This window comes from Hemiscyllium ocellatum, chromosome 2 (assembly GCF_020745735.1).
Source record: "Hemiscyllium ocellatum isolate sHemOce1 chromosome 2, sHemOce1.pat.X.cur, whole genome shotgun sequence".
In the NCBI taxonomy this organism is placed as follows: Eukaryota; Metazoa; Chordata; class Chondrichthyes; order Orectolobiformes; family Hemiscylliidae; genus Hemiscyllium; species Hemiscyllium ocellatum.
The window spans coordinates 118,384,847-118,411,667 of record NC_083402.1 but is presented as its reverse complement, the minus strand read 5'-3'; the positions used below and the strand labels follow the sequence as shown (position 1 = coordinate 118,411,667).

General features: G+C 41.5%; 1 protein-coding gene across 5 annotated transcripts in view; it reads right to left on the bottom strand.

Moving 5' to 3' along the window:
- Nucleotides 1-26,821, bottom strand: part of susd1 (sushi domain containing 1) — a 94,606-nt gene that overhangs the window by 25,743 nt on the left and 42,042 nt on the right. For 4 of the 5 annotated variants that reach the window (XM_060845791.1, XM_060845799.1, XM_060845818.1 and 1 more), the window contains exons 8-17: nucleotides 26,479-26,658; nucleotides 23,892-24,071; nucleotides 22,683-22,862; nucleotides 21,472-21,651; nucleotides 17,940-18,119; nucleotides 16,427-16,606; nucleotides 15,222-15,401; nucleotides 10,520-10,699; nucleotides 6,922-7,004; nucleotides 510-696 (exon numbers count right to left, since the gene is read on the bottom strand). In XM_060845791.1, the coding sequence (XP_060701774.1) occupies nucleotides 510-696; nucleotides 6,922-7,004; nucleotides 10,520-10,699; nucleotides 15,222-15,401; nucleotides 16,427-16,606; nucleotides 17,940-18,119; nucleotides 21,472-21,651; nucleotides 22,683-22,862; nucleotides 23,892-24,071; nucleotides 26,479-26,658 (1,710 nt within the window). Of the gene's footprint in view, nucleotides 1-509; nucleotides 697-4,764; nucleotides 4,822-6,921; nucleotides 7,005-10,519; nucleotides 10,700-15,221; nucleotides 15,402-16,426; nucleotides 16,607-17,939; nucleotides 18,120-21,471; nucleotides 21,652-22,682; nucleotides 22,863-23,891; nucleotides 24,072-26,478; nucleotides 26,659-26,821 lie in introns of those variants that run through there. The other variant, XM_060845828.1, reaches the window with a different exon arrangement.

Genomic DNA, 26,821 nt, shown 5'->3' with positions numbered 1-26,821 from the left:
TACTGATTTCATACCAAGGCTCATAACTGAACGTGGGTTCTACTTATTTGAAGATCTGTTACAGGGTTGTTCAGTATACAGACATGTTGGAGGTGTTCAGCAACTATTATATAGAAAAGCATTACTGTACTACCACCATTACAAGCTGAATCATGCAACGACTGGTTGTCACATGCTCTATGCCCTGATTAATTGCTGATTCGCTTGCTCAGTCTTAAAGTGAAATGACAACACAATCCTTAAATATCTTATTACCTCAGACTATGAGACTACAAACAGATTTGAATACATAAGTATTAGTGTTTTTTAAATAGAGTGCTGTCAGTCTGTTGGGCAGCACACACTAGTAAGCTGCAGGTCAATGTTGTAATTTTTCATACGGTTTTGTCTAAATTTAATATATAGAGTGTGGAATGTGACCATTCATGCATCAGAACAGTCAATCTAGAGTTAAGAAAGGCATAATGCACCCATTACGAATGTCTCGACCATTGAAGTTAGTTACTCACCAGTGACTGCTGTTGATAATTGTATGGAAGCAGAATGTTGCAGTGTAAGAGCAGTGACGTTCACTGTATAGTTAGTGCCTGGTTGCAGGTCCAAACACACAACTGGAGTGTCATCTGCTGTGCTATAATTAAATGAGCTCTCAGAAAAGAATTCTCTTTGGTAGACTCTCTGTCCTTGTATCTGAAACTAGGAAGAAAATAATTATTTGTTCTAATGAACCTGTCGAAAGCAAATAGATATTTGTACAATAATGCACTGTCTAAAGAAACCAGGGATTGGTGGGAACAGTATTCCAGGAGAACAGACTGGCAGGGGAATTAGACAATCATCTTCATTTCAGCCAAGAATGGTGGGAGTTACCAGACACTGCAATATAAATGATAGCCCTATGCATTGAGTAAAAACTGATGAAAATAAACTGGATGGTGACTTGAAAAAAGAACATTTTTTATTCATTCACAGGATGAGAGTGTCGCTGGCTGCATCAGCATTTAGTACCCATCCCCAATTGCCTTTCAGGAGGTGGTGTTGAGCTGCCATCTTGAATTGCTACAGTCCATGATGATAGTTGCACCCACAATGCTGTTTGGGAGGAAGTTCCAGGATTTTGACTGGTGATAGTGAAGCAACAGTGATATATTTCCAAGTCAGGGTGGTGTGTGGGCTGAGGAGTGAGGTACCCATGTATCTGCTGTCTTTGTCCTTCTAGCGTTGGAGGCCGTGATTTGGAAAAAGTTATCTAAGGAGCCTTGGTGAATTGCTGCAGTAGATAGTATACACTGCTGCTACTAATTGTCAATGATAAAGACAGTTGTTGTTGAAGGAGTGCTAACCAAATGGAGCTGCTTTGTCCTGGATGGTGTTGAGCTTCTGGAATGTCGTTGAAGTTACACTCATCTACAAGTATTATAAGCAAAGGAATAAATCACAAAAGGAAACCTGTGATCCCAGGGATCTAATGCAGGATTATTGTGCCAAAGTTTTAAAAAGTCTTGAAATATATTTTGTTGCAGAATTGCTCTTACTTAAGGATTAAAACTCAAACGATCATTTTCACTGGAAAGACTTTCCTGTTAAAATGACTTACAAATTATTAAGAGAACTATTATTATGGCAAGGGAAACGGTCTCTGAAGGATTTTAATACTGAAGAGACTGGCAGAGACAATTGAAATTACTTTGGCAGGTACTTAGCTTGATATGAATAATGTAGTATTGACCAGAAGCAAAAATCCCGATTCATCAATGGGCTTTTTAAATCACGTGGCTATACGATCAAACCCTCTCACAGATAACCTCTCTTGTTAAGTTATCCATCCCCAACTTTCTAAAGCATCCTTTCTCATTGATCACAGTGGATATTGCAAAGTAGCACAGCATAATCTGAAGGAGTATCAAACCTGACTCGAAATGTCATCTGCTTTTCCCTCTCCTCAGATTCTGTCACAACCACTGAGTTTGAAAATGTGTTGCTGGAAAAGCGCAGCAGGTCAGGCAGCATCCAAGGAACAGGAAATTTGATACTTCGGGCAAAAGCCCTTCATCAGGAATGAAGGGCTTATGCCTGAAACATCGAATTTCCTGTTCCTTGGATGCTGCCTGACCTGCTGCGCTTTTCCAGCAACACATTTTCAGCTCTGATCTCCAGCATCTGCAGACCTCACTTTCTCCACAACCGCTGAGTTTCTCCAGCATTCTTTGTATTTATTTCAATTCCCCAGCATCTGCAGTATTTTGCTATTATTGTTACACGATAGTATTGATTTAGGAATCCAATGCTTTGGACTAACCAAGAGACCAAGAGTTCAAATTCTACTACAACACAGTGTGAATTATGATGCATCTTATGAAACGAAATGGGAATTTAAACTATTAATGTGGTAGCAGTGATTGTAAAACTGCTGATTCTCATAAAAACCATTTGATTCATTAATCCACTTTAGGGAAAGAAATTTGCAGTCCTTAGCCAGTCTGGCCTACATATGACAATGTGATTGACTCTTAACAGGCCTTTGAAATGGCCGAGCATGCTACCCAGTTGCAGTTCACCACCATTTTCTAAAGGGCAGCAAGTGCTGTCCTAGGCAGTGATGTCCATATTCTGTGAATTAATTAAGAGGAGGAGTGATCACCTAGTTTTATTTTTAAAACGTAACCCATTTTTCTAGTCAACCTGTTCAGAGTTGTTATTACACACCACTGGAGCAAGTAGTAATTGAACCTGGGTCTCCCAGTCAAGGGGTAGGGACACTACCACTGCACCACAAGAGGCTCCCCAAAGTGGTCACTGCTTTTTTTTTGTTTAACCTATTTTTCTAATCAGCGTGTTCAGATGTTATTACACTCCAGTAGAGCAAGTGGGACTTGAACCCAGGTCACCTAGTCCACAGATAGAGACATGACCAGTGCATCACAGGAAGGCCCTCTAAGTGGTCACCTTTTAATGCTCCGTATCAATTAGTTTCACTTTTATTAAGTATCTCAGGTATTTCTTAAATTTAGTGCACTGAAAACTAGTTTCATGCAAATGAAAATCAGACAAGCAAACTCTGACTGACAACTGAAATCAGTGCTGCAGAGATATGTGGAAGAATTTTTGGAAGGGTGCTTCCCTACGCTGCCATCAGAAAGGCCAGGATAGGATGCACCCCATTGGTTAGGATGTCCCCACCATCACTTAACATTCCAATCGGTTAGAAACCATAAGATGTAGGAGCAGAAAGAGGCCATTCAGCCCAATATGTCTGCTCTGCCATTCAGTGAGACCATGGATGCTCTGACAATCCTCAATTCCAGTTTGTTTCCCTTCCCCTATAACCCTTCAATCTGTCACTGAATATATTTACTTACTCAGCCTCAAAAGCCTGCTGCTGTCAAGAATTCCACAGAGCCACTACCCTCAGATGAAATTCCTCCTCATATCTGTCTTAAATGTGAAAAGCCTTATTGAGAGAGTATGCCCTCTGGACCTGGACTCTCCCACAAAGGGAAACAACCTTTCTGCGCTGACCCTGTTAGGTCCCCTAAGAATCTTCTGCATGTTTCAATAAGGCTGCCTCTCATTATCCCAACCAGTACAGATCCACCCTACTCAACTTCTCCCCATGAAACAATCTCTCCATACCTGGCATCAGCCTAAGTGAACCAATGTCCCAGTATGTCATTCCTGAGTTAAGGGGCCCACAGCTATTTAGAGTATTCTAGCTCTGGTCTGACTGCTGCCTTGCAGAGTCTCAGCAAAACCTCCCCACGTGAATCCTCCATTCTCTTTGAAAATAAGGCCAACGTTCCATTTGTCTTCCCTATTACCTGCTGAACATTTTCCCTTATTTGGGGCCAAGGTCTCCCATTCAATTTATCTTGTCCGTGCCAGCCCAATTAGAATTATCCAGGCTAACCTCACTTTCCAACTTGGACGGTAGTCTTGTAGGTTTTCGTACTTCAATCCAAGTGATTGTCAAACATTGATTCAATTTTTCCCAGAAAACAGTAGCAATTGCTGAGGCGGGATAGGGTTGGTGGCAGGAGGATTGTGAGAGATTCATTGGAAGATGTTTTCAAATGCACACAGCATGTCTGCTGAACTGGATTCAGAATTTTGTGGGAATAATTAAAGCAATATGTAGCCGTGCTGTGTATGGATTCTTTGCATGGACACATTTTTTAAAATTAGATTCCCTAGAGTGGAAACAGGCCCTTTGGCCCAACAAGTCCATACTGACCCTCCGAAGAGTAACCCACCCAGATCCATTTCCCTCTGACTAATGCACCTAACACTATGGGCAATTTAGCACGGCCAGTTCACCTGACCTGCACATCTTTTGTGATTGTGGGAGGAAACCCACACAGACACAGGGAGAATGTGCAAGCTCCACACAGACAGTCGCCTGAGGCTAGGATGGAACCGGGTCCTTGGTGCTGTGAGGCAACAGTGCTAACCACTGAGCCACCATGCCACCCCTAAAAGTGGGAAGTGATGAAGACAATGGATTTAGTCATTCCACTGTTTAATCACAGGAAACTGTGGCTGACCTATGCTTGGATATTGGACAGTGCAGATTTGAAACAAAGGAGCAGGACATGATTGACATGCACGATCCTATGTCCAATAAACATTGATGTCAAGGGGCAGCACTTTTAACAATTCAATACAGGAAGAGGACGAGGACAGTAGAGAGAGAAAGAGAATATATGATATAAATAAAACATTTGTTTATTTGGCATCCCATTCAAAGTTACATTAACTATCACTCACTCGGTGGAATCTTGAAATGTTTTATTCTTGGAAAGAGTTGGGAGGATGGTGCATTCTCTAGGACACAATAAATCAATATTCAGAAGGATACCAACTCTATATTTGTAGGCATATTAGCAGCAACTTTAATGTATACTAATTGCCCCATTTAAAATCACTCCAGAAAGCTAAGGCGGATATTTAGAGTCATAGAGATGTACAGCACAGAAACCGATCCTTCGGTCCAACCTGACCATGCCAACCAAATACCCAAACCCAATCTAGTCCCATCTGCCAGTATAGGCCCATATCCCTCCAAACCCTTCCTATTCATATACCCATCCAAATGCCTCTTAAATGTTGCAATTATACCAGCGTCCACCACTTTCTCTACAGCTCATTCCATACACGTATCACCCTCTGTGTGAAAGGTTGCCCCTTATGTCTCTTTTATATCTTTCCCCTCTCACCCTAAACCTATGCCCTCCATTCTGGACTCCCCGACCCCAAGGAAAAGACTTTGCCTATTTACCCTATCCACGCCCCTCAATTTTGTGAACTTCTATAAGGTCACCCCTGAGCCTCAGACGCTCCAGGGAAAACAGCCCCAGCCTGTTCAGCCTCTCCCTATAGCTCAAGTCTTCCAACTTTGGCAACATCCTTGTAAATCTTTTCTGAACCTTTCAAGTTTCACAACATCTTTCCAATAGAAAGGAGACCAGAATTACACGCAATATTCTAACCAATGACCTGTACAGCCACAACATGACCTTCAAATTCCTGTAAACAATACTCTGACCAATAAAAGAAAGCATATCAAAAGCCTTCTTCATTATCCTATCTACCTGTGACTCTACTTTCAAGGAGCAATGAACCTGCACTCCAAGGTCTCCCCTTGTTCAGCAACACTCCCTAGGACCTTACCATTAAGTGTATAGGTCCTGCTAAGATTTGCTTTCCCAAAATGCAGCACCTCGCATTTATCTAAATTAAACTCCATCTGCCACTTCTCAGCCCATTGGCCCATCTGATCAAGATCCCATTGTAATCTGAGGTAACCTTCTTCGCTGTCCACTACACCTCCAATTTTGGTGTCATCTGCAAATTTACTAACTATACCTCTTATGCTCACATCCAAATCATTTATACAAATGACAAAGTAGTGGACCCAGCACCGATCATTGTGGAATAGGCCTCCAGACTTAAAAACAACCCTCCAGCACAACCCTCTGTCTTCTACCTTTAGCCAGTTCTGTATCCAAATGGCTAGTTTTCCTGTATTCCATGAGATCTAACCTTGCTAACCAATCTCCCATGGGGAACCATGTCGAACACCTTACTGAAGTCCATATGGATAACAACAACTGCTTTGCTCTCATCAATCCTCTTTGTTACTTCTTTTAAAACCCCAATCAAGTTTGTGAGACATAATTTCCCATACAGAAAGCTATGTTGATTATCCCTAATCATTCTTTGCCTTTCCAAATACATGTAAATCCTATCCTTCAGATTCCCTCCAACAACTTGTCTACCACCGACGTCAGACTCACTGGTCTATAGTTCCCTGGCTATTCTTATCACCTTTCTTAAATAGTGGCACCACGTTAGCCAACCTCCAGTCTTCTGGCACCTCATCTGTGACTATCGGTGATATAAATATCCAGCAAGAGACCCAGCAATCACTTCCATAGCTTCACAGCTGTTTAGTGATCCTATGGATGGAACTTGGCTCAATCCTGTGAGATCCAGAAAGGAAACTATTGAAGCTGAAAGGTTTCATTCTTGATAGTTGTAAATTGTTTCTATAGGTCCTTCAAACCTTCCTCCACTTAAGCTCATTAACTCTGCTCCCCCTCTTTCTGTATCAGATTTGATTCGATTTCACCTTATTTCCTTCTCTGCCATTCCACTATTTCTCAATCCTGAAATCTGCATCAGTTAAGTAGATAGATTGATCCACAACTCAATAAAATCCCAGGATGTCGATCAAGGTATGTTGTCACCTGCCCAGTTCTCCAGCAACTTGTATCATCTGCAGTAATTGGAATTGCAAAGTTTTGGGGGGCATAAGAAATCCACTGACTGTGCTCATTGAGACACTCTCCTGATAAAATTCAAGGGCACTTAATCTAAAACATTAACAGGACAGACACCAAAGTATTTTGCATTCTCACTTACTAAATATGTGCCCTCAGATCTGGATCCAGCGCTGTCCCTTCTCCACTTCAAGCAGGATTCATTAAACAGAATAAAATCATTAGCTATGAAGGACAAAAGAAGATCCACAGTGTAACTTATTTCAACCCAAATTACTGTATATAACATAACCTGGAAGATGATAGAGGTTAAACTCTCTGCAAACCTGTATTATAGGCCAGCTACAGAATTCTGCATTGGATTATAACATAGTCTAGAATATCATCTTCAAGGAATTATATTATTATTGGCAGTATAGTGTCAGTTCAATTAATTAACAATAATTATCAACATAAAACATTTGAAGAAATCAACAATTGGACACAATTATTAAGGAATGCATTATATTCAGTAACCAATTTTTGTTTTGCATTATTATCCTGAGACAGAATTGAAGTAGTGATCGACATTTAAATTCCAAAATAAAAGATTCTTTAATTTTGTAACATCTGTAAATGCTTACATTTTCCGTGACTTCAACCAGATACAGCAGCCATTAAGTTACAATTACCTTAATGGTTATATTGATTAAAGCAAAGAGAAGCAATTGGCCCTTCCTTTCACTTCCTAACTTAGTCAAAGTGTAACCTTAGATGATCAGTCTAAATTGTCTCAATAATGTTTCTCTGACATCTTGCATATTGGCAAAAGCATCATTAGATTCTCAATAATTCTTTTAATGTGCTTCTCTGAAACAAATTGGATTGTGGCTTATGACTGGTTCAGTCTCTTTCTAACAACAACAAGCTCAAGTCTTCCTAGAACTCAAGAGCTACTGTCAAACACAGTTCAAAAGGAGGAACTCAAAGGTCAGAGATCAGCTGCAAACCAATGCCTCCAGTTCTATAATGAGAACGATGGTGAAATAGTCATCATCCACTGCCATTACTTCAACAAATCGGACAGAAACATCAGGCGACTGGTTCCTTCAATGCATAATCAAATAGAAGTCACTGAACTGATGAAAACCTTTACCCTTAAACCTTTAGAGTGGTATTTAATATTGACAAGAGGGAGATTTGTCACTTTGTTGAGGAAGGGCCACCATATTAAGTGTCCATCAGTTACCCAGCTGGTCAGAGATGGTCCTTCACTGGAATATAGGATTCTAGGCCCATCAATCCCAACCGAGAGGGCTGTCTGCCAGTCAAATGTGGTGTGACAGCAACAACTGCAATGTCAACACCAAAGGCCCAGGATTGCTGAGAATCCCAGGCCATTGGTAACAGGATGAGTGTATCAGGGAGGATATCATCACGGAGGACAGAACAGAAAGGAGGGGTTCAGAGGTGAAGCTACCAGGGTGGCACTCAGTGGGGCCTCCCTGATACCAGAATCTCAATCAGATACTGGAGTCTATTAAACAAGAAGTTCCCCTACCCCACATATCCCCAAACCCCTTTCCTGACAAACAAACCCTTGCCAGACTTCCCCTATGGTGTGTCTCTGTCTTTTTTTAAACTAGGATCTAACAGGAACAATGCCTAGGAGTCTTCCTGCCCCTTATTTAATTATGAAAAGGCAGGAAAATGGTGAGGGGTCCTATCCTACACTTTCTAAGCCAACGGTCCCACTTCCAGACTGCCATTGGGGATGCATTAAATTCCAACCTTTGTCTACCTCTAAAAGTCTTAGAAAAAAAGTATGCCTTATTAAATAAGATTGATGTTTTAAAATTACTGCTAAGCATTTACATATGCTTACTGCATTTCATACTTTTTTAATAGAATCCTAAAATTCCTACAGTAAGAAAGCAGGCCATTGGCCCATCAAATCCACACAGACCATCCAAAAAGCATCCCACCCAGATCCACCCCCTACTCTATCCATGTAACCCTGCATTTCCCCTGGCTAGTCCACCTAGCCTGCACATCTTTGGATTATGGCAGGAAACCAGAGCAGCATGCAGGCCATTGGTAGCAGGAAACCCATGCAGACGTGGGGAAAATGTGCAAACTCCGCACAGACAGTTGTCCAAGGGAGGAGCTGTGAGGCAACAGTGCTAGCCACTGAGCCACCACGTCGCCCCATGTTGAGGTACTAGGATAAGAAATTCCTTGTATTTAAAAATGCTGTTTAAAGAGTTATGGTTCTTAACTCATCTCTTGATCCAATCAATCATTTATTCCCTGTCTGAAAATTTAAATTGAAAGCAAATTAATACTTGATTTAACGCCTTGGTATGCTGTGTGAATATCTAAAGTTGATTGATTGCTTACCAATATCATTGCTACTGCACCAGATTTAAATTATCATCAGGTGAGGGGAAGTCATTGCCAAATATCTGTGGGTAGCCTTTGCATTCAGAATGAAACGGTGAACAGCTGGAATCAAACTAAGGGAGTCAAAGGTCAACTGCACTCATAGAAACATTAGAAAGCAACACAGAGAGCCTTTCAAGGAGCTTACTCAGAATAAAGCAGTTAGTGATGGAGGACAAGATTAGAGTGGTTCTGGAAATGCACAGCAGGTCAGGCGGCATCCAAGGAACAGGAAAATTGACGTTTTGGGCAGGAGACATTCATCAGTTTCCTGCACCACTCTAATCTTGACTCTAATCTCCAGCATCTGCAGTCTTCACTTTCGCCTAGTGATGGAGGACAGCCAGCTCAACGATCTGACCATGGGATGGACAGACGCACATGGACTAAACACCAGAAAAGTCCACCACAGCGGGACAGCAAGACGTTGGCCACAGTGAGTAATAGACTTGTGCAGTTTGGAGGTCTTTACCAAGATGGGAAATAAAAACACTGCTGTCAGGGACCCTCATCAGTTTGCCCATCCAAAAGTACAAAGGTTTATGAGAGCCAGGAGAGAGGCATTCCTGGCCAGGAACCCGCCATGCTGAGAAGCTGCTGTCCTAATTTATCAAAGTGTTCACCTTCCAAGGAAGCCATCCTGGAGCACACACCTCCTCTGCATCTTCCAAACCAACAGTGAATACTGTTGGATATGGACACCTCAGGCACAGGAGAGCTTGGAGAAGGAGGGAGACAGGAGTTGAACCAAAACTTTAAATCATTCACAAGTTTATGAGTTTATTGGAACATGTTGGAAAGAACATTTAACTATATGTTTACTCTAATAATAGGATTTGAGAATGTGCATAAGGCTCTATATCACAATAACTTCTGATTGCATGGAACCAAAGTGTGTAATGGTCCAAAAACAGTTTTTCATACCATCTCTTGTATGCAGTTAATATTTAATAAAGTTTATTAACATTCACGGACATAGGCATTGACTACCTTCTGTCAACAACACTGACATGATCTGATTGCAATACTGAGACCTGTTCAAAATATTTCTGTTCCATTAGAACTCCAGAGCTATCTAAGAACACTCAAGTTAAACTTGCTCTGTGCAATATTCATAACAAATGCATTTGTATCCATTTGTGTCAGATTTCTCATTTGTTATAATACAATTGGATAAACAGCTTTCTTTCAGTAGCAAACAGAAGCTCAAATGAGTTGCATCAAGGTATTCATTAAAGTAAGTCAATGCAAAATTTTAGTCCCGACTTTTTTATTAAATGGAATTCATAGCAATGGTGTTAAATTTAAAAGAACATTACCTTTGCACAGCAATGTTACATCTTGCCATTGTCCTCTTTCCGTGCAGACAGATGTATTCTTTCCTGACAAAGTATAAAATCCATCCCTGCAGCTATAGTGGACAATGCTCCCACGTCTTGTACTATGGTACTGGAGCAGATCTGCATGTGGGACAACTGGTGGGCTCCCACAGTCAATATCTGCAAAAGATAAATCTTACAACAGTCCCAGCTCAGTCAGGGTTTCTTCAGTTGCCCTGTATATTTTCATCTATTACAGTGGACCATATCCCAATTCTAATATTGCAATCCAGAAAAAAAAACAGGGGGACAATTAAAAAGAAAAGCATTTTTTATAAAAATTGTGTATCCACACTTTTGTATAATGGTTCTAAAAGATATTTGAGGCGAAGAAGAAAAGGTTCTTTGCCTGGGTAGATCTTTTGGACATTGGATGTTATGTTAGCACCTTCGGGAATTTGTTCAATCAGAGTTGGCAATCTTTAGTGTGGTGTAGCAGGGACAAGATGATAAATCAGTAACAATTGGAACTACAGTGTCAGAAAAAATGGGTCAAATCATTTTTATTTGGGAGCTAGAGCTGGGTGGAGAGCAGAGATGGAAGCAAAGCATAGTTTCTGTGAGAAACAAAGAAAATTAGCATTTGTGCAACTGAATTGTAGGATAAGACGCATTCAGAGTATTAGTGCTCAGGTGAAGGCCTCCACCCATTTTAATTTTCACCTTGACAATTGCCAATGATTGCAGGCATGTGTTTCTCTTGCCAAACGTCACCCCCTTTATAACTGATCCCACCTTTGACCCACCAATATCTGTCTTCACTTTCAGCAGACCAAATCCATATATAGTTATAATGTGTACCGGCAGAGAAGTTGATAATCAGAGGACACGTATTTATAGCAAATGGCAGAAGGATCAGAAGTGTCATGAGGAAATTTTTTTTTATGTAGCGAGTTTTTGTGATCTGCAATGTCTTGTCTGAAAAGGAGGTTGAAGCAGATGCAATGGCAACAATTAAAACGTTGAGTTAATCAAACACATAAGACATAAAATTTATAGGGCTGTTGGAGTGGAATCATTTGATAACTCTGTCAAAGAGCTGGCACACATGTTTTAGGCCAAATGACCATTTTCTCAGCTGTATCACAGACTCCATAGAATAATAGAAATCTGCAGCAGCACAGAAAAAGGTCCTCCAGTCCACGCCGGTCAAAAACAACCAGCTAAATATTCTAATCCTGTTTCCCAGCACTTCACTCAGCCTTGTATGCCTTGGTATCTCCAGTGTACATCAAAATACTTGTTAAATGCTCTTAGGCTTTCTGCTTCTACCATCCTCACAGACAGTGAGTTCCACATTTCCATCACCCTCTGGGTAAAAACATACTCCCTCACATCCTCTCTAAACCTTCTGTTCCTTTTCCATAAAACTATGACCCTGAACACTAATCCCTCCATCATGTCTACCCTAGCTATGTCCCTCAATTTCTTTTTTAAACATGTCAAATCATATCCCTGTCAATTTCTAGTGCTCTAAGGAAAACAACCCTAATCCATCCAATCTCTCAACATAGCTGAAACTGTCCAACCCAGACAACATCCTAGTAAATTTCCTCTGCACCCTCTCCAGTGCTATCACATGCCTCCTATAATGTGGATTCCAGAACTGAGCACAATAGTCTAGCTGTGGCCTAACCAACATTTTATGCAGTTCCAGCATCACTTCCATGCCCTTAAACTCTACACCTTGATGAACCAAGGCTAGTATCTTATAAGCCTCAACTATTTTACCCAGCTATGCTGATACCTTAACTGCTGTAAAGGCACGCCAAGGCCTTTCCAATCCTTAGTGCTTCCCAGTGACCCGCCATTCATCAAGAGTTCCCTTTCCTTGTTTGTTCTGACCAAGTGCATTACTCTCCATGTTCAGCCATTTCTGTAACATTCTAATATCTCACCCCCTTGCTGATATGCATGGTTGCATGGCAGGGAGAAGCAGAATACAACAAGCTTGGGCCTGATGGGAGTTAGCTCACTGACAGATTTGGTAGTGCATTGTTTTGGCAGGGTATGGGCTGAATGCTTGTATCACCTTGCCATATATACCACACTGATAGTCACATCTTGTTTAAAAGATGTTTTATCAAGTTGCTGTCTTCTGCGGTACTACAAAGCAAATTTAAACATCATCAGGTTATGAATTGTTGCATAAAGACATACTGTTTTTCACAACTTTACTTAGAACTGCTCTACAGTTATTTTCAAGTGTAGTCAGTTGTTATATAGGAAATACGGCAGTCAACTGGTGAACAGACACGTTTACAAACAATCTGACAATAACATCATAATCTTAGTTGAAGGGTGAATATTGGTTAGGTGCTGAGGGATCTCCTATTGTCTTCTACAAAGTGCCTAGTGAGCAATATCATGCTGCAACTATACAAAACGCTAATGTGGCCACACTTGGAATATTGTTCTGGTCACCATATTTCAGGAAGGATGTGGAAGCATTGGAAAAGGGTGCAGAGGAGATTTACCAGGATGTTGCCTGGTCTGGAAGGAAGGTCTTCTGAGGAAAGGCTGAGAGACTTCGGTCTATTCTCATTGGAAAGAAGAAGGCTAAGAGGGGATTTGATTAAGACATACAAGATGATCAGAGGATTAGATAGGGTAGACAGTGAAAGTCTTTTTCCTAGGATGATGACGTCAGTGTGTACGAGAGGGCATAACTACAAAATGAGGGGTGATAGATTTAAGACAGATGTCAGAGGCAGGTTCTTTACTCAGAGTGGTAAGGGTGTGGAGTGCCCTACCTGCCAATGTAGTTAACTCAGCCACATTAGGGAGATTTAAACAATTCTTGGATAAGCCCATGGATGATAATGGGATAGGGTAGGGGGACGAGCTGGGAATAGTTCACACATCGGCACAACATCGAGGGCTGAAAGGCCTGCTCTGCACTGTATTATTCAATGTTCTATCTCTTACATCAATCTGAGAGGGTGGACAGATACTCATGTGAAAGATGGCACCTGAAATATTGCAACATGTCCTGATTACTGCACTGAGTGTCAGCTTGATGCTTGGGACAAAACCTCTGGACTGTGAACTAGAGTCATAGAGATCTACAACATGGAAACAAACCCTTCAGCCCAACTTGCCCATGCCACCTGCTTTCATAATTAATCTAGTCCCATTTGCCAGCATTTGGTCCATATCCCTCCACACCTATCCCATTCATGTAGCTGTCTATTTCTTAAATGACAACATTGTACTGGCTTCCACCACTATCTGTAGCAGCCTGTTCCTGACACTTACCAGCCTCTGTGAAAAGATTGTCCCTCTGGATTCCTTTGTATCTCTCCCGTCTCACCTCTAGTTTTAGACTCCCCTACCATGAGGAAATGCTATTGGCTATCTATCTTATCTATGCCTCTCTGGATGTTATACGCCTCTATAAAGGTCACCCTTCAGTCTCTTATCCCCCATGGAGAGAAGTCCCAGCCTATGCAACCTCTCCTTAGGACTCAAACCTAAGTCTGGGTAGCATCCTAGTAAACCTTTCCTGCACTCTTTCCAGTTTAATAGTATCCTTTCAAAAGTAGGCCGACCATAATTCAGAAATTTATAGGAACGCAGAACCATAGGAAATAGGAGCAGGAAGTGGCCATCTCCATATTTCTTGCTACCTTTAATATCTAGAAATTGATCACATGTGGTATTGATCATGCTGAGTGACTGAGTTTCCACAGCCCTCCAGGATTAGGAATTCCTCTGTCTGGGAGGCCTGTCCCTTATTCTAAGACCTGATCTGTCCCAGCCAGTGGAAACATCCTTCCAGCACCTATTCTGCCAGGCCCTAAAGATGATTGTCAGTTTCAATGAGGTCACCAACCATTCATCTAAACTCAAGAGAATGCAGGCCCAGTCTCCTCAATCTTTCCTCACAAAACAATCCTTCCTTCCTAGTGATCAGTTTGGTGAATCTCCACTACACTTCCTCTCTCTGACAAATAAATCCATTCTTGGGTAAGGAAGCCAAAACCTTATAAGATACTCCATGTGCAGGCTTGCCAATTCTCGATATAATTGCAGTGTGATTCTTCACTTCTATGCACAATCCTCAGTTTTTCACAGAGAGGGGGGTGTTAGCCACTGAACTAAGGCTGACAATTACAGTCCTACTGCAACAGCATGTAAAAAAGCTCTACAGCTGACCCACCTTAATGATCATTCAAAATATGTATCAACAAGATTCTAGATCGTGTATAGTCAAGTCAAATAAAATGCTAGTTATGACTCAGACACTCATTAAAAATCGTTCTGCAGCTGACTGATATTCTGGATTAAACTAAAGGTTATCAGCCCACAAGGTGCCTCAACACCTGGGTTGTTCTCAACAGCACTTGTTGGGCCAAATGGCCTGTTTCCACCAAAAAATACAAAATCAGGGGCACACAAAAGCTAACATTGGAGCACAGAACCTGTCCTTAAAGGAGATGTGTAAAAAAAAATCCACCACTAACAATTCATGTCATCATGAAATGTTGAGAAACAATTTTATTCGCTAAATGTTCACCAAAATAGACAATATATCATGTACAACACATTTTATCATGAACTATAATGCATTAAGAATATTGTGTCCCCTCAATCAACCATTTGCTTTTTGTTTGTCTAATGCAAACAGATCCTTAATTACCTGTACAAGTGAAATTAACTCCTTCCCATTGTCCTTGGGCAGAACACATCAATGTGCCATTTCCTCCTTCGCTTACATAACCAGTCTTGCAAACATACTGGACTTTGCTTCTGTACACAGTTCCTCTCACTAATGGTGGTTGTGCATTTGTTACGTGAGTTGGGATCCCACAATCTACAGCTGTAGAGAAGAAAACAAAATGAGTTATAATCGGCACTTTAGGAAATGATACTTCATTATTCTGAGCAACTACACTTATTTTAAAACGCTCATCCTAGTTTACAAATCCCTCCTTGCTTCCTCTCTAACTCCCTAAGCCCCAATATCCCACCAAGATCACTGCACTCCTTCAATTCTTGTGTGCATTCCCCATTTCTTTCACTCCAGCCATGCCTTCAACTGTAGAGGCGCCATGCTCTGGAATTCCTTTTCTTAACCTCTCCATCTCATTATCTTCTTTAGATCCCTTTACCTCCCTCTTGAATCAAGCTTTCAGTCACCAGTCCCCTACTTTCACGGTGCAATATGAATGCAAGCTATTGCTATGGTTGCATCGTCTTATCATATTGAACTGGATTTACTTGTTAAAATAACGGTATGTTAATGACTAAAAATATGTAAATTGACCAGCAAGTTCAAGGGATTAAGGGACATGCCATAAATTGCCTTAGGTGAGTGCATTGTAAGGAAAGGAGCTGCCACTATCTCTGGTGGAGCTGTCCGCAATGAGGTGCAAACAGCCTCTGTTTGACCAATAGCTCTCAGCAGGACGCACTTCCAATATTGGGGTCCTGAATCCTGGAGAGGGCCCAAAGGTACCCACATAAATGCCCATATAATAGTTCCCCAACCTGTGGTGGAGATCCCTTGGGTCAACTAAATCCCACCCCAAGGTTTCCTCAGATAAATGCCACCTTGAGTATCTGAAACAATTTTATTCACTAAATGTTCACCAAAGTAGACAATATATCATGTACAACACATTTTATCATGAACTATAATGCATTAAGAATATTGTGTTCCCTCAATCAACCATTTGCTTTTTGTTTGTCTAATGCAAACAGATCCTTAATTACCTGTACAAGTGAAATTAGCTCCTTCCCATTGAACAGGATTTGTGAAGGATCAATAAAAGCAGGGACTGCTGAGACATTTTGTTTTCCACTTGTTTGAGTCAGGCTTAGAAAACATTCTGGAATACCAACCTTCACATTCCAGGTTTGCCCCTTCCCACTGTCCCTGGGCAGAGCAGAGTGATGTGTCATTTCCTCTCACCGGGACATAGCCAGCCTGGCACTGGTAGACAACTGTACTTCCGTAGGTTGTGTTAACTTTTGGATAGGACAATGCATTCAGTATAGCTGGTGGTGATCCACAGTCAACAGCTGAGGAGAGACAAGTGCAAGTTAGCTTAATTTACTTTTCTGGATATTGATGAAATTCAGATTAACAGAAGGTGGAATGTCCAAATCAGGTCTATGCAACACCAAGCAAAACACCCACACCCACAAAAAGAGATGAATATCCATGTCCGTATCCTTGGTTGAGGGCAAATCTTGACCAGAGAGAATCTCACTACTTTTGATTGGAAAGAATCAGGACATTCTAAATATCCAACTGAACCGTTGGCCAGATCCTCATTTGAATGTTCCCCCTCAAAGAACATCTCCAATACTAGAGCACAGAGTCAAGAGTAGGCTACTCACCTCCTCAAGACAGTTTCTTCAAATACAAATAAATTGCATTGTGTGGAACAGAATTCCTTTTCTGTCAATATTTTTCATGACAAAATAGCATGTTAAGTGATTAATGATGAACTATTTGAATGCTGAAACCAATTCTAAATAAAATACTCCAAATATTTACTAAGAACATAATGACTGACAAAGCAAAGTGTATATTTGTTCAGTGGTTTTCCCATTCAATAAGGTCTGTAATACAAATCCATGCACCTGCCATATCCCTTGACAGCCTGGCAATGACAAAACTATTCATTGAAGATTTAAAATTTTTAAATGACAGTACCATTGACTGCTTTTTGTATGAGAGAGTCCAACATCATCCCCAAGTTATGCTTGTAGAGATCTCTCTTCTGGAAGATTCATCACTGATTTTAAAGTCACATCCCCTTGGCCTAGAAACCTCCACCACTGGAAAATGTTTCTCTCTCTCTCCATGCTATTGATTCATTACAATTTGTTACTAAAAACCTCAATCAAATCAACCCTCAATTTCATGCATTCCACAGTAAATAAAATTAGATTATGTTCTTGCTGCTTCACTGATCTGATCCTCACAGCTCTGGTAACATACTAGTAAATTGGTGAAATGATCAACACAGCCTCCTTAAAATGCAGATTCCAAAACTGTGCATAATACTTCAGGGTGAACTCCAACCTGGGCTTTGTACAGAGGTGGAAAACCTATTGTCACCATATCTCCAACTCTCCAGTTATAAATGCCCCACTCCATTAGATCAGATTCTCATTTGGCCAATAAACTTACCAGCTAGATATGGAATTGCTGCAAATGAGAACATCAGATTTCCTGCATGAAAATGCAATGAGTGAATACAATAAAATGAATGAATGATGGGATTATATTGAGGTTTGATTCAGGTGAAAGAGAAAGTTGATGCAAGGAAAACCTTGATGCAGTCAGTGCAGGAATATAATTTCCATGTTCAATGTATGTTTGGTAATACCCCAAAACACTGACCTTCACATTCCAGGTTTGCTCCTTCCCACTGCCCCTGGGCAGAACAGACTGATGCATTGTTTCCTCTCACATGAAAATAGCCAACCTGGCACTGGTACATCACTGTATGACCATAGGTTGTGTTGACTGGTGGATAGGACACTGTATTCACAAAACCTTGCGGTGAACCACAGTCAACAGCTGAGGAGAAACAAACACAAATTAGTTTGATTTAAATAATTTGTGTATTGTTACATTTCTAACAAACAGAAGCTGGAATCTCCAAACCATCTTCACTCCATTCCAACTAATTTGCACAAAGCATGATTCACAGCAAAAAAAATTATTGGAATCCTTCATTAAAGAGGATGTAGCAGTGTTCTTTGAAAATCTCAATGCAATCAGACAATGTCAACATAGCTTTGTAAAAGGGAGATCATGTTTTACTAACGTAATGGAATTTTTGAAGGAATTAACAAGCAGTGCAGGTAAAGGGAAATCTGTGGATGTGCTGAACTAAAGTTTCCAGGAAGTATTGACAAGGTGTTGTGATATTTACCTTAATTGCCACTACTAGCACCTCAGCACACCTGGCCCATGAACAGCTTTCTAACAGAGTACTGGCTGAGGTAGCTTGCTGCCACCAAACCGCTTTCATCTGATGGGACTAGATTAGTTTAGGATATCTGGTTGGCATGGACGAGTTGGACCGAAGGGTCTGTTTCCGTGTTGTACATCTCTATGACTCCGTGACTATAATTAGTCTATGGCCTATCTAATCATCAATGATTGAGAATTGTAGCATTTTCAAACAACTTTCAAATAAGTGAAGTGACTTGAAACTGAGATGAGGAATTTTTTTTTTTACTTAAAGGGTAGAGCACCTTTGGAATTCTCAACCCCAACAAGCTGTTTTTGAGTGTATTTAAAGTAGAAATTGGCACATTTCTAAGAATCAATGACAGAAAAGGATATGGAGATCATGTTTGAAAAAACTTTGATTAGGATGATGAACCATTATTGTATTGAGTGGTGGAGAAAACGCCATGGACTGAATGGCCTCCTCCTACTCATATTCCCATATTTCTACTGGGTGCCCAGGTAAATGAATCACAAGACGTTAGTATGCAGATACAGCAAGTGATTAGGGAGATAAATTGAACATTGTGATTTATTACAAGGGGAATAAAATATAAAAGTGAGGGGTGTTTCCTAGACAAGTGGTGAGACCAAAGGCAGAAATTTATGGGCCCCTGAAGGAATGTTGTCAGACAGCCAACAGACTTACAAGAAGCCTAATCTGTTTCCATGAAATGCCATTAGTGCAGAGTTGACTTCTGCCTCTCACTGGGAGGGAGCATCACTGAAATAACTCCATAGATGTTTGTATGCCTTCCCCAAGTCACCCTTTACTTACACGTGGAGTATCCTTGACTCTAGTACAGCCTCCTCAGAGTCAGCACCCCGACTGTCAGAATCTCTGACAGTCCTATTTAGATTTGTCAGCCGGGCTGCCTGATTGTTCAACTAGCTGACCTCGTTACAATCACTACAGCTACTCTCAGGAAGTACCCATCAATCAGACCAGCCAGTAACTCCATCAGTCCTGGCAGTGCCAGAGGTTGGTAGTGGGGATTGCCAGTATTGCAACATGCCAGAATGAAGATCCTGGTGAAATTCTGGACCCAGATAAGAAAGAGGCACTGGACAGGGAGAGCTTGGTGGTATTATGGAGGGGTGTGAGGGGAATGGAGGTATCAGTTTTAAAATTCATGTGGAAAATAAAAGCACTATCACATTAGGGTTGTCCCCAAAAGAGCACTTCCAAAGATACTATCCCATTTCCTTTTTGGACTTTTTAAAACCTTGTAACAAAATAACAGACTGCCCAATCCCATTAATCATAGATAGATGGCATAGCCTCATCAGCCAGTCCATCTGTTCATCTCCATTGCAGCCGTAGGCCTAGCTACCTCCATACGCAGTCAACTCATCTCCATCAGTCACCACTTTGCTGGAGTGAAAATAACGTGTACATGGGTCTTCAGATAGAGATTGGTTTGCCAAGTCTGGAAATCCTTCTTACTCAGAGTGTCAACACTCTAGAAAGTGGAATATGGTTGAGGAGAACAGTATACATACATTTAACAGAGAGCAATGTACTTACACAAGGGAGAAGGAACAACTATACATAGAGAGCTACACGAGGAGAGGTGAGAGGAGGTTCAAGTGAAGTATAAGAATCAGCATGGACAAGGGCTGATAGAATATATGGTGCAGAAACATGTCAATGTAATCCAATGGAAAAAAATCACAATGCAATTTTGCCTGGGAAATTATTGCCATGTAGATTCAGTCCACAAATGTATTGTCTTTGGTTAAAGTGGTAGATGTAGTTTAATTTAGATAAATGCAAGGTTTGCATTTTGGAAAAGCAAATCTTTGCAGGACTTATACAATTTATGGTAAGGTCCTGGGGCGTGTTGATGAACAAAGAGACCTTGGAGTGCAGGTTCATAACTCCTTGAAAGTGGAGTCACAGGTAGATAGGATAGTGAAGGTGAAGTTTGGTATACTTTCCTTTATTAGTTAAAGTATTGAGGTACAGGAGTTGGGAGGTCATGTTGAGATTGCACAGGACTTCAGTTAGAACACTGTTGGAATATTGTGTGCCATTCTGGTCTCCTTCCTATTGGAAAGATGTTGTGAAACTTGAAAGGGTTCAGAAAAGATTTACAAGGATGTTGCCAGGATTGGAGGATTTGAGCTACAAGGGTGAGGTTAAACAGGCTAGAGCTGTATTCCCTGGAGCGTCGGAAGTTGAGGGGTGACCTTATAGAGGTTTATAAAATCATGACGGCATGGATAGGATAAATAGACAAAGTCTCTTCCCTGGGGTGGGAGAGTCCAGAACTAGAGGGCATAGGTTTAAGGTGAGAGGGGAAAGATGTAAAAGAAACCTAAAGGGCAACTTTTTCATGCAGAGGGTGGTACGTGCATGGAATGAGCTGCCAGAGGATGTGGTGGAGGCTAGTACATTGCAACATTTAAGAGGCATTTGGATGGGTATATGAATAGGAAGAGTTTGGAGGGATATAGGCCGGGTGCTGGCAAATTAGACTAGATTGTGTTGGGATATCTGGTCGGCATGGACGAGTTGGACCGAGGGGTCTGTACAGTGCTGCGCATCTAATTCCAATTAGATTAGATTACTTAGTGTGGAAACAGGCCCTTCGGCCCAACAAGTCCACACCGACCTACCGAAGCGCAACCCACCCAGAGCCATTCCCCTACATTTAACCCTTCACCTAACACTATGGGCAATTTAGCATGGCCAATTCACCTAACCTGCACATTTTTTTGGACTGTGGGAGGAAACCGGAGCACCCGGAGGAAACAAATGCAGACACTGGGAGACTGACTGTGGAGTTTGCACAGTCGCCTGAGGCGGGAATTGAACCCAGGTCTCTGGTGCTGTGAGGCAGCATTGCTATCCACTGTGCCACCATGCTGCCCACATCTCTGTGACTCTCTGACTCAATGGAGCACTGACCTTCACATTCCAGGTTTGCTCCTTCCCACTGTCCCTGGACAGAGCAGACTGATGTGCCATTTCCTCTCACAGGGACATAACCATCCTGGCACTGGTACACAACTGTACTTCCATAGGTTGTGTTGACTGGTCGATGGGACAGTGTGTTCAGTAAAGATGGTGGTGATCCACAGTCAACAGCTGAGGAGAGACAAACTCAAAGTCAGTTTCATGTACACGTCTGTGTATTGATGATGCATTTTTAAACAAGAAACCAAATCTCCAAATCAACCAATTTCCAAAAAGGAAGATTCAAAGAAAATAATGAATGCCATTTGTTTAAGGAGAAAGTGTGGTCTGGACTCTGGGAGGAACAATTAACCAATGAAAAGTGTCAAAGGATTTGTAATATTCCTCTGAACACAGACAGAGCTTCAATATCTCTTCTGAAATATGGTTTCTCCAACAATGCATTATTGCTTTAAACTACAAACATAGATCCACAAAGGGACATGAAATCACTCATAGCCCATTTAAATGTGGAAGTTAGACCAATTGATCCTTACTGAGCCCAGATAACCTTCACATATACACATTTCTCTCTTCACTCATGGGACATTGGCCTCACTGGCTAGCTAGCATTTATTGCCTGTCCCTAGTTGTCCTTGAGAAGGTAGTGATGAGCTCCCTTCTTTCAGCTGTAGTAATCCATATGTTGTAGGTAGATCCACAATGCCTTAGGGAGAGAAATCTAGGATTTTGGCCCCGCAACAGCAAAGGAACAGTGATATATTTCTAAGTCAGGATAGTGATTGGCTTGGAGGGGAATTTGGAGGCGATGTTGTTCTCATCTATCTGTTGCACTTGTGCTTCTGAATGGAAATGATCATGGGTGTGGAAAGTGCTGTTTAAGAATCTCTGGCAAATTTCTGCGTGCATCTTCTGGGTAGCACACACTGCTGCTGCTGAGTGGCAGTGAAGGAGGGGGTGAATGCTTGTTGATGTGGTGTCAATCAAGTGGTGACTTTGTCGTGGAGAGTGTCAAGCTCCAAGGGTTATTGGAGCTGCACTTATCCAGGCAAAAAAAATACTGTTGGGATTCATAAATATAATTGACTCAATTAGAAAAATAAATACAAGAGAAAAAAAATCACAACAAGAAGTACTTTTTACAAAATTATTTGTCAATTATTTCAAAGTGAATTTTTTTGGTAACTTTCTGAAGCACTGACCTTCACATTCCAGGTTTGCTCCTTTCCACTGTCCCTGGGCAGAGCAGACTGATATGTCACCTCCTCTCACAGGGACATAACCATCCTGGCACTGGTACACAACTGTACTTCCATAGGTTGTGTTGACTGGTTGATGGGACAGTGTGTTCAGTAAAGATGGTGGTGATCCACAGTCAACAGCTGAGGAGAGACAAACTCAAAGTCAGTTTCATGTACTTTTGTGTGTATTGATGATGCATTTGCAAACCAGAAACCAAACCTCCATATCAACCAATTTCCAAAAAGGAAGATTCAGAGAAAATAATGAATGCTATTAGTTTAAGGAGAAAGTGTGGTCTCGACATTGGGAGAAACTTTATATTTACCAATGGAAAGTGTCAAGGGATTTGTAATATTCCTCTGAACACAGGGACAGAGCCTCAATGTCTTTTCTGAAATATGGCTTCTCCAACAATGAAGCACTGTTTTAAACTATAAACATAGATCCTAAATGGGATAGGAAGCCACTCTCAGCCCATTTAAATGTGGAAGTTAGACCAATTGATCCTTGTTGAGCCCAGATAACCTTCACATATACATTTGTTGCTATTCACTTGTGGGACATGGGCATCGCTGGCGATCGAGCATTTATTGCCTGTCCCTAGTTGTCCTTGAGAAGGTAGTGATGAGCTGCATTCTTGAAATGTAGTAATTCACATACTGTAGGTAGATCCACAATGCCTTAGGGAGGGAATTCCAGGATTTTGACATAGCAACAGCAAAGGAACAGTGATATATTTCCAAGTCAGGATGGTGATTGGCTTGGAGGCGATGTTGTTCTCATGTATCTGTTGCACTTGTGCTTCTGAATGAAAACGATCATGGATGTGGAAAGTGCTGTTTAAGGATCTTTGGCAAATTTCTGCAGTGCATCTTCTGGATAGTGCACACTGCTGCTGCTGAGTGGCAGTGAAGGAGGGGGTGAATGCTTGTTGATGTGGTGTCAATCAAGCGGCTACTTTGTCCTGGATAGTGTCAAGCTCCAAGGTTATTGGAGCTGCACTCATCCAGGCAAAAAAAAATATACTGTTGGGATTCATTGATATAATTGACTCAATTAGGAAAATAAATACATGAGAGAAAAAAAAAATCACACCATCAAGTACTTTTTGGGAAATTATTTGTCAATTATTTGAGTGAATTTTTTTGGTAACATTCTGGAGCACGGACCTTCACATTCCAGGTTTGCTCCTTTCCACTGTCCCTGGGCAAAGCAGACTGATGTGTCATTTCCTCTCACAGGGACATAACCATCCTGGCACAGGTATACAACTGTACTTCCATAGGTTGTGTTGACTGGTCGACGGGACAGTGTGTTCAGTAAAGATGGTGGTGATCCACAGTCAACAGCTGAGGAGAGACAAACTCAAAGTCAGTTTCATGTACACGTCTGTGTGTTGATGACACATTTTTAAACCAGAAACCAAACCTCCATATCAACCAATTTCCAAAAAGGAAGATTCAGAGAAAATAATGAATGCCATTTGTTTAAGGAGAAAGTGTGGTCTCGACATTGGGAGAAACTTTATATTTATCAATGGAAAGTGTCAAGGAATTTGTAATATTCCTCTGAACACATAGACAGAGCCTCGATATCTCTTCTGAAATACAGTGGTCCCCTCGTACCCACGAGGGATACGTTCTAAGACTTACGGCAGAAGCCCGAAACTGCGGATAAGAGCGAACCCATTTATTTCAATGGGAAACGTATCTTCCCCTTGTCTGTGGTTCTGGAACATTCCCTATAATATGTTTCGAACTCGATAAACCACAGGTAACTGAAACCATGGAAACCGGACCCTTGGAGACCGGGACCTCTCTGATAGCTTCTCCAACAATGCAGTAGAGCTTTAAACATCAAACATTGATTCACAATGGGATGTCAAGCCACTCTTAGCCCATTTAAATGTGGATGTTCGACCAATTGATCCTTATTGAGCCCAGATAACCTTCATATATACGTGTTTCTATTCACTCATGAGACATGGGCATCACTGGGTAACTAGCATTTATTGCCTGTCCCTAGTGGTCCTTGAGAAGGTAGTGATGAGCTGCCTTCTTGAACCATAGTAGAACATAGAACATTGACCATTACAGCGCAGTATAGGCCCTTTGGCCCTCGATGCTGTGTCAACCTGTGAAACCAATCCAAAGCCCAGCTAACATACAGGATTCCATTATCACCCAGATGCTTATCCACTGACCATTTAAATGCCATTGAAGTTGGTGAGCCTACTACTGTTGCAGGCAGGATGTTACATGCCTTTACTACTCTCTTAGTAAAGACGTATCTCTGACATCTGTCTTATACCCATCATCCCTCAACTTAAAGCTATGTCCCCTTCTGCTAGCCATCACCATCCGAGGAAAACGTCTCTCACTGTCCACCCTGTCTAATCTTCTGATTAACTTGTATGTCTCGATTAAGTCACTTCTCAATTTTCTTCTCTCTAACGAAAACAGCCTCAGCTCCCTCAGCCTTTCCTTATAAGACCTTCCCTCCATACCAGGCAACATCCTGGTACATCGCCTCTGCACCCTTTCCAATGCTTCCACATCCTTCCTATAATGTGGTGACCAGAACAGCAAAACTCAAGAGCAGCCGGACCAGAGTTTTGTACAGCTGCAACATGACCTCATGGTTCCAACACTCAATCCCACTATCAATAACAGCTAACACACCACATGCCTTCTTAACAACCCTATCAACCTGGGTGGCAACTTTCAGGGATCTATGCACATGGACACCAAGATCTCTCTGCTCATCCACACTACCAAGATTCTTACCATTAGCCCAGTGCTCTGTATTCCTGTTACACCTCACACTTTTCTGCACGAAACTTCATTTGCCACCTCTCAGCCGAGCTCTGCAGCTTATCTATGTCCAACTGTAACCTGCAACATCCTTCAGCACTACCCACAACTCTACCAACCTTAGTGTCATCTGCCAATTTAGTAGCCCATCCAATATACCCTCATTCAAGTCATTTATAAAAAAAATGACACACCGCACTGGCCCCAAAACAGATCCTTGCAGTACATCACTAGTAACTGAACTCCAGGATGAACATTTCCCATCAACCACCACCCTCTGTCTTCTAACAACTAGCCAACTTCTGATCCAAACCACTAATTCACCCTCAATCTGATGCCTCCAGAAATTCTGCACTAGCCTACCATGGGGAACCTTATCAAATGCTTTACTGAAATCCGTATACACTACATTAACCAGATTACTCTCAAATCCACATGCTGTAGGTTGACCCAGAATGCCTTACGGAGGGAATTCTAGGATGTTGACTCAGCAACAGTGAAAGAACAGTGATATATTTCCAAGTCATGATGCTGATTGGCTTGGAGAGGAATTTGGAGGTGATGGTATTCTCATATATCTGCTGCACTTGTCCTTCTAGATAGAAATGGTCATGACTGTTGAAGGATCTTTGGCAAATTTCTGCAATGCATCTTCTGGATAGTGCACACTGCTGCTATTGGGTATCAGTGCTGGAGATGGTTAATGCTCGTTGATATGGTGTTAATCAAGTGGCTGCTTTGACCTGGATAGTGTCAAGCTGCAAATGTTGTTGGAGCTGCACTCATCCAGGCAAAAAATTATATACTGTTAGGATTCACAGTGATGACTGACTCACATAGAAAAATAAATACAAGAGAAAAATCACAACTGAAGTAATTTTTGGGAAATTATTTGTCAATTATTTCTGACTGAATTTGTCTGGTCACATTCTGAAGCACTGACCTTCACATTCCAGGTTTGCTCCTTCCCATTGTCCCTGGGCAGAGCAGACTGATGTGCCATTTCCTCTCACAGGGACATAACCATCCGGGCACTGGTACACAACTGTACTTCCATAGGTTGTGTTGACTGGTCGACGGGACAGTGTGTTCAGTAAAGATGGTGGTGATCCACAGTCAACAGCTGAGGAGAGACAAACTCAAAGTCAGTTTCATGTACACGTCTGTGTGTTGATGACGCATTTTTAAACCAGAAACCAAACCTCCATATCAACCAATTTCTAAAAAGGAAGAATCAGAGAAAATAATGAATGCCATTAATTTAAGGAGAAAGCGTGGTTTCGACA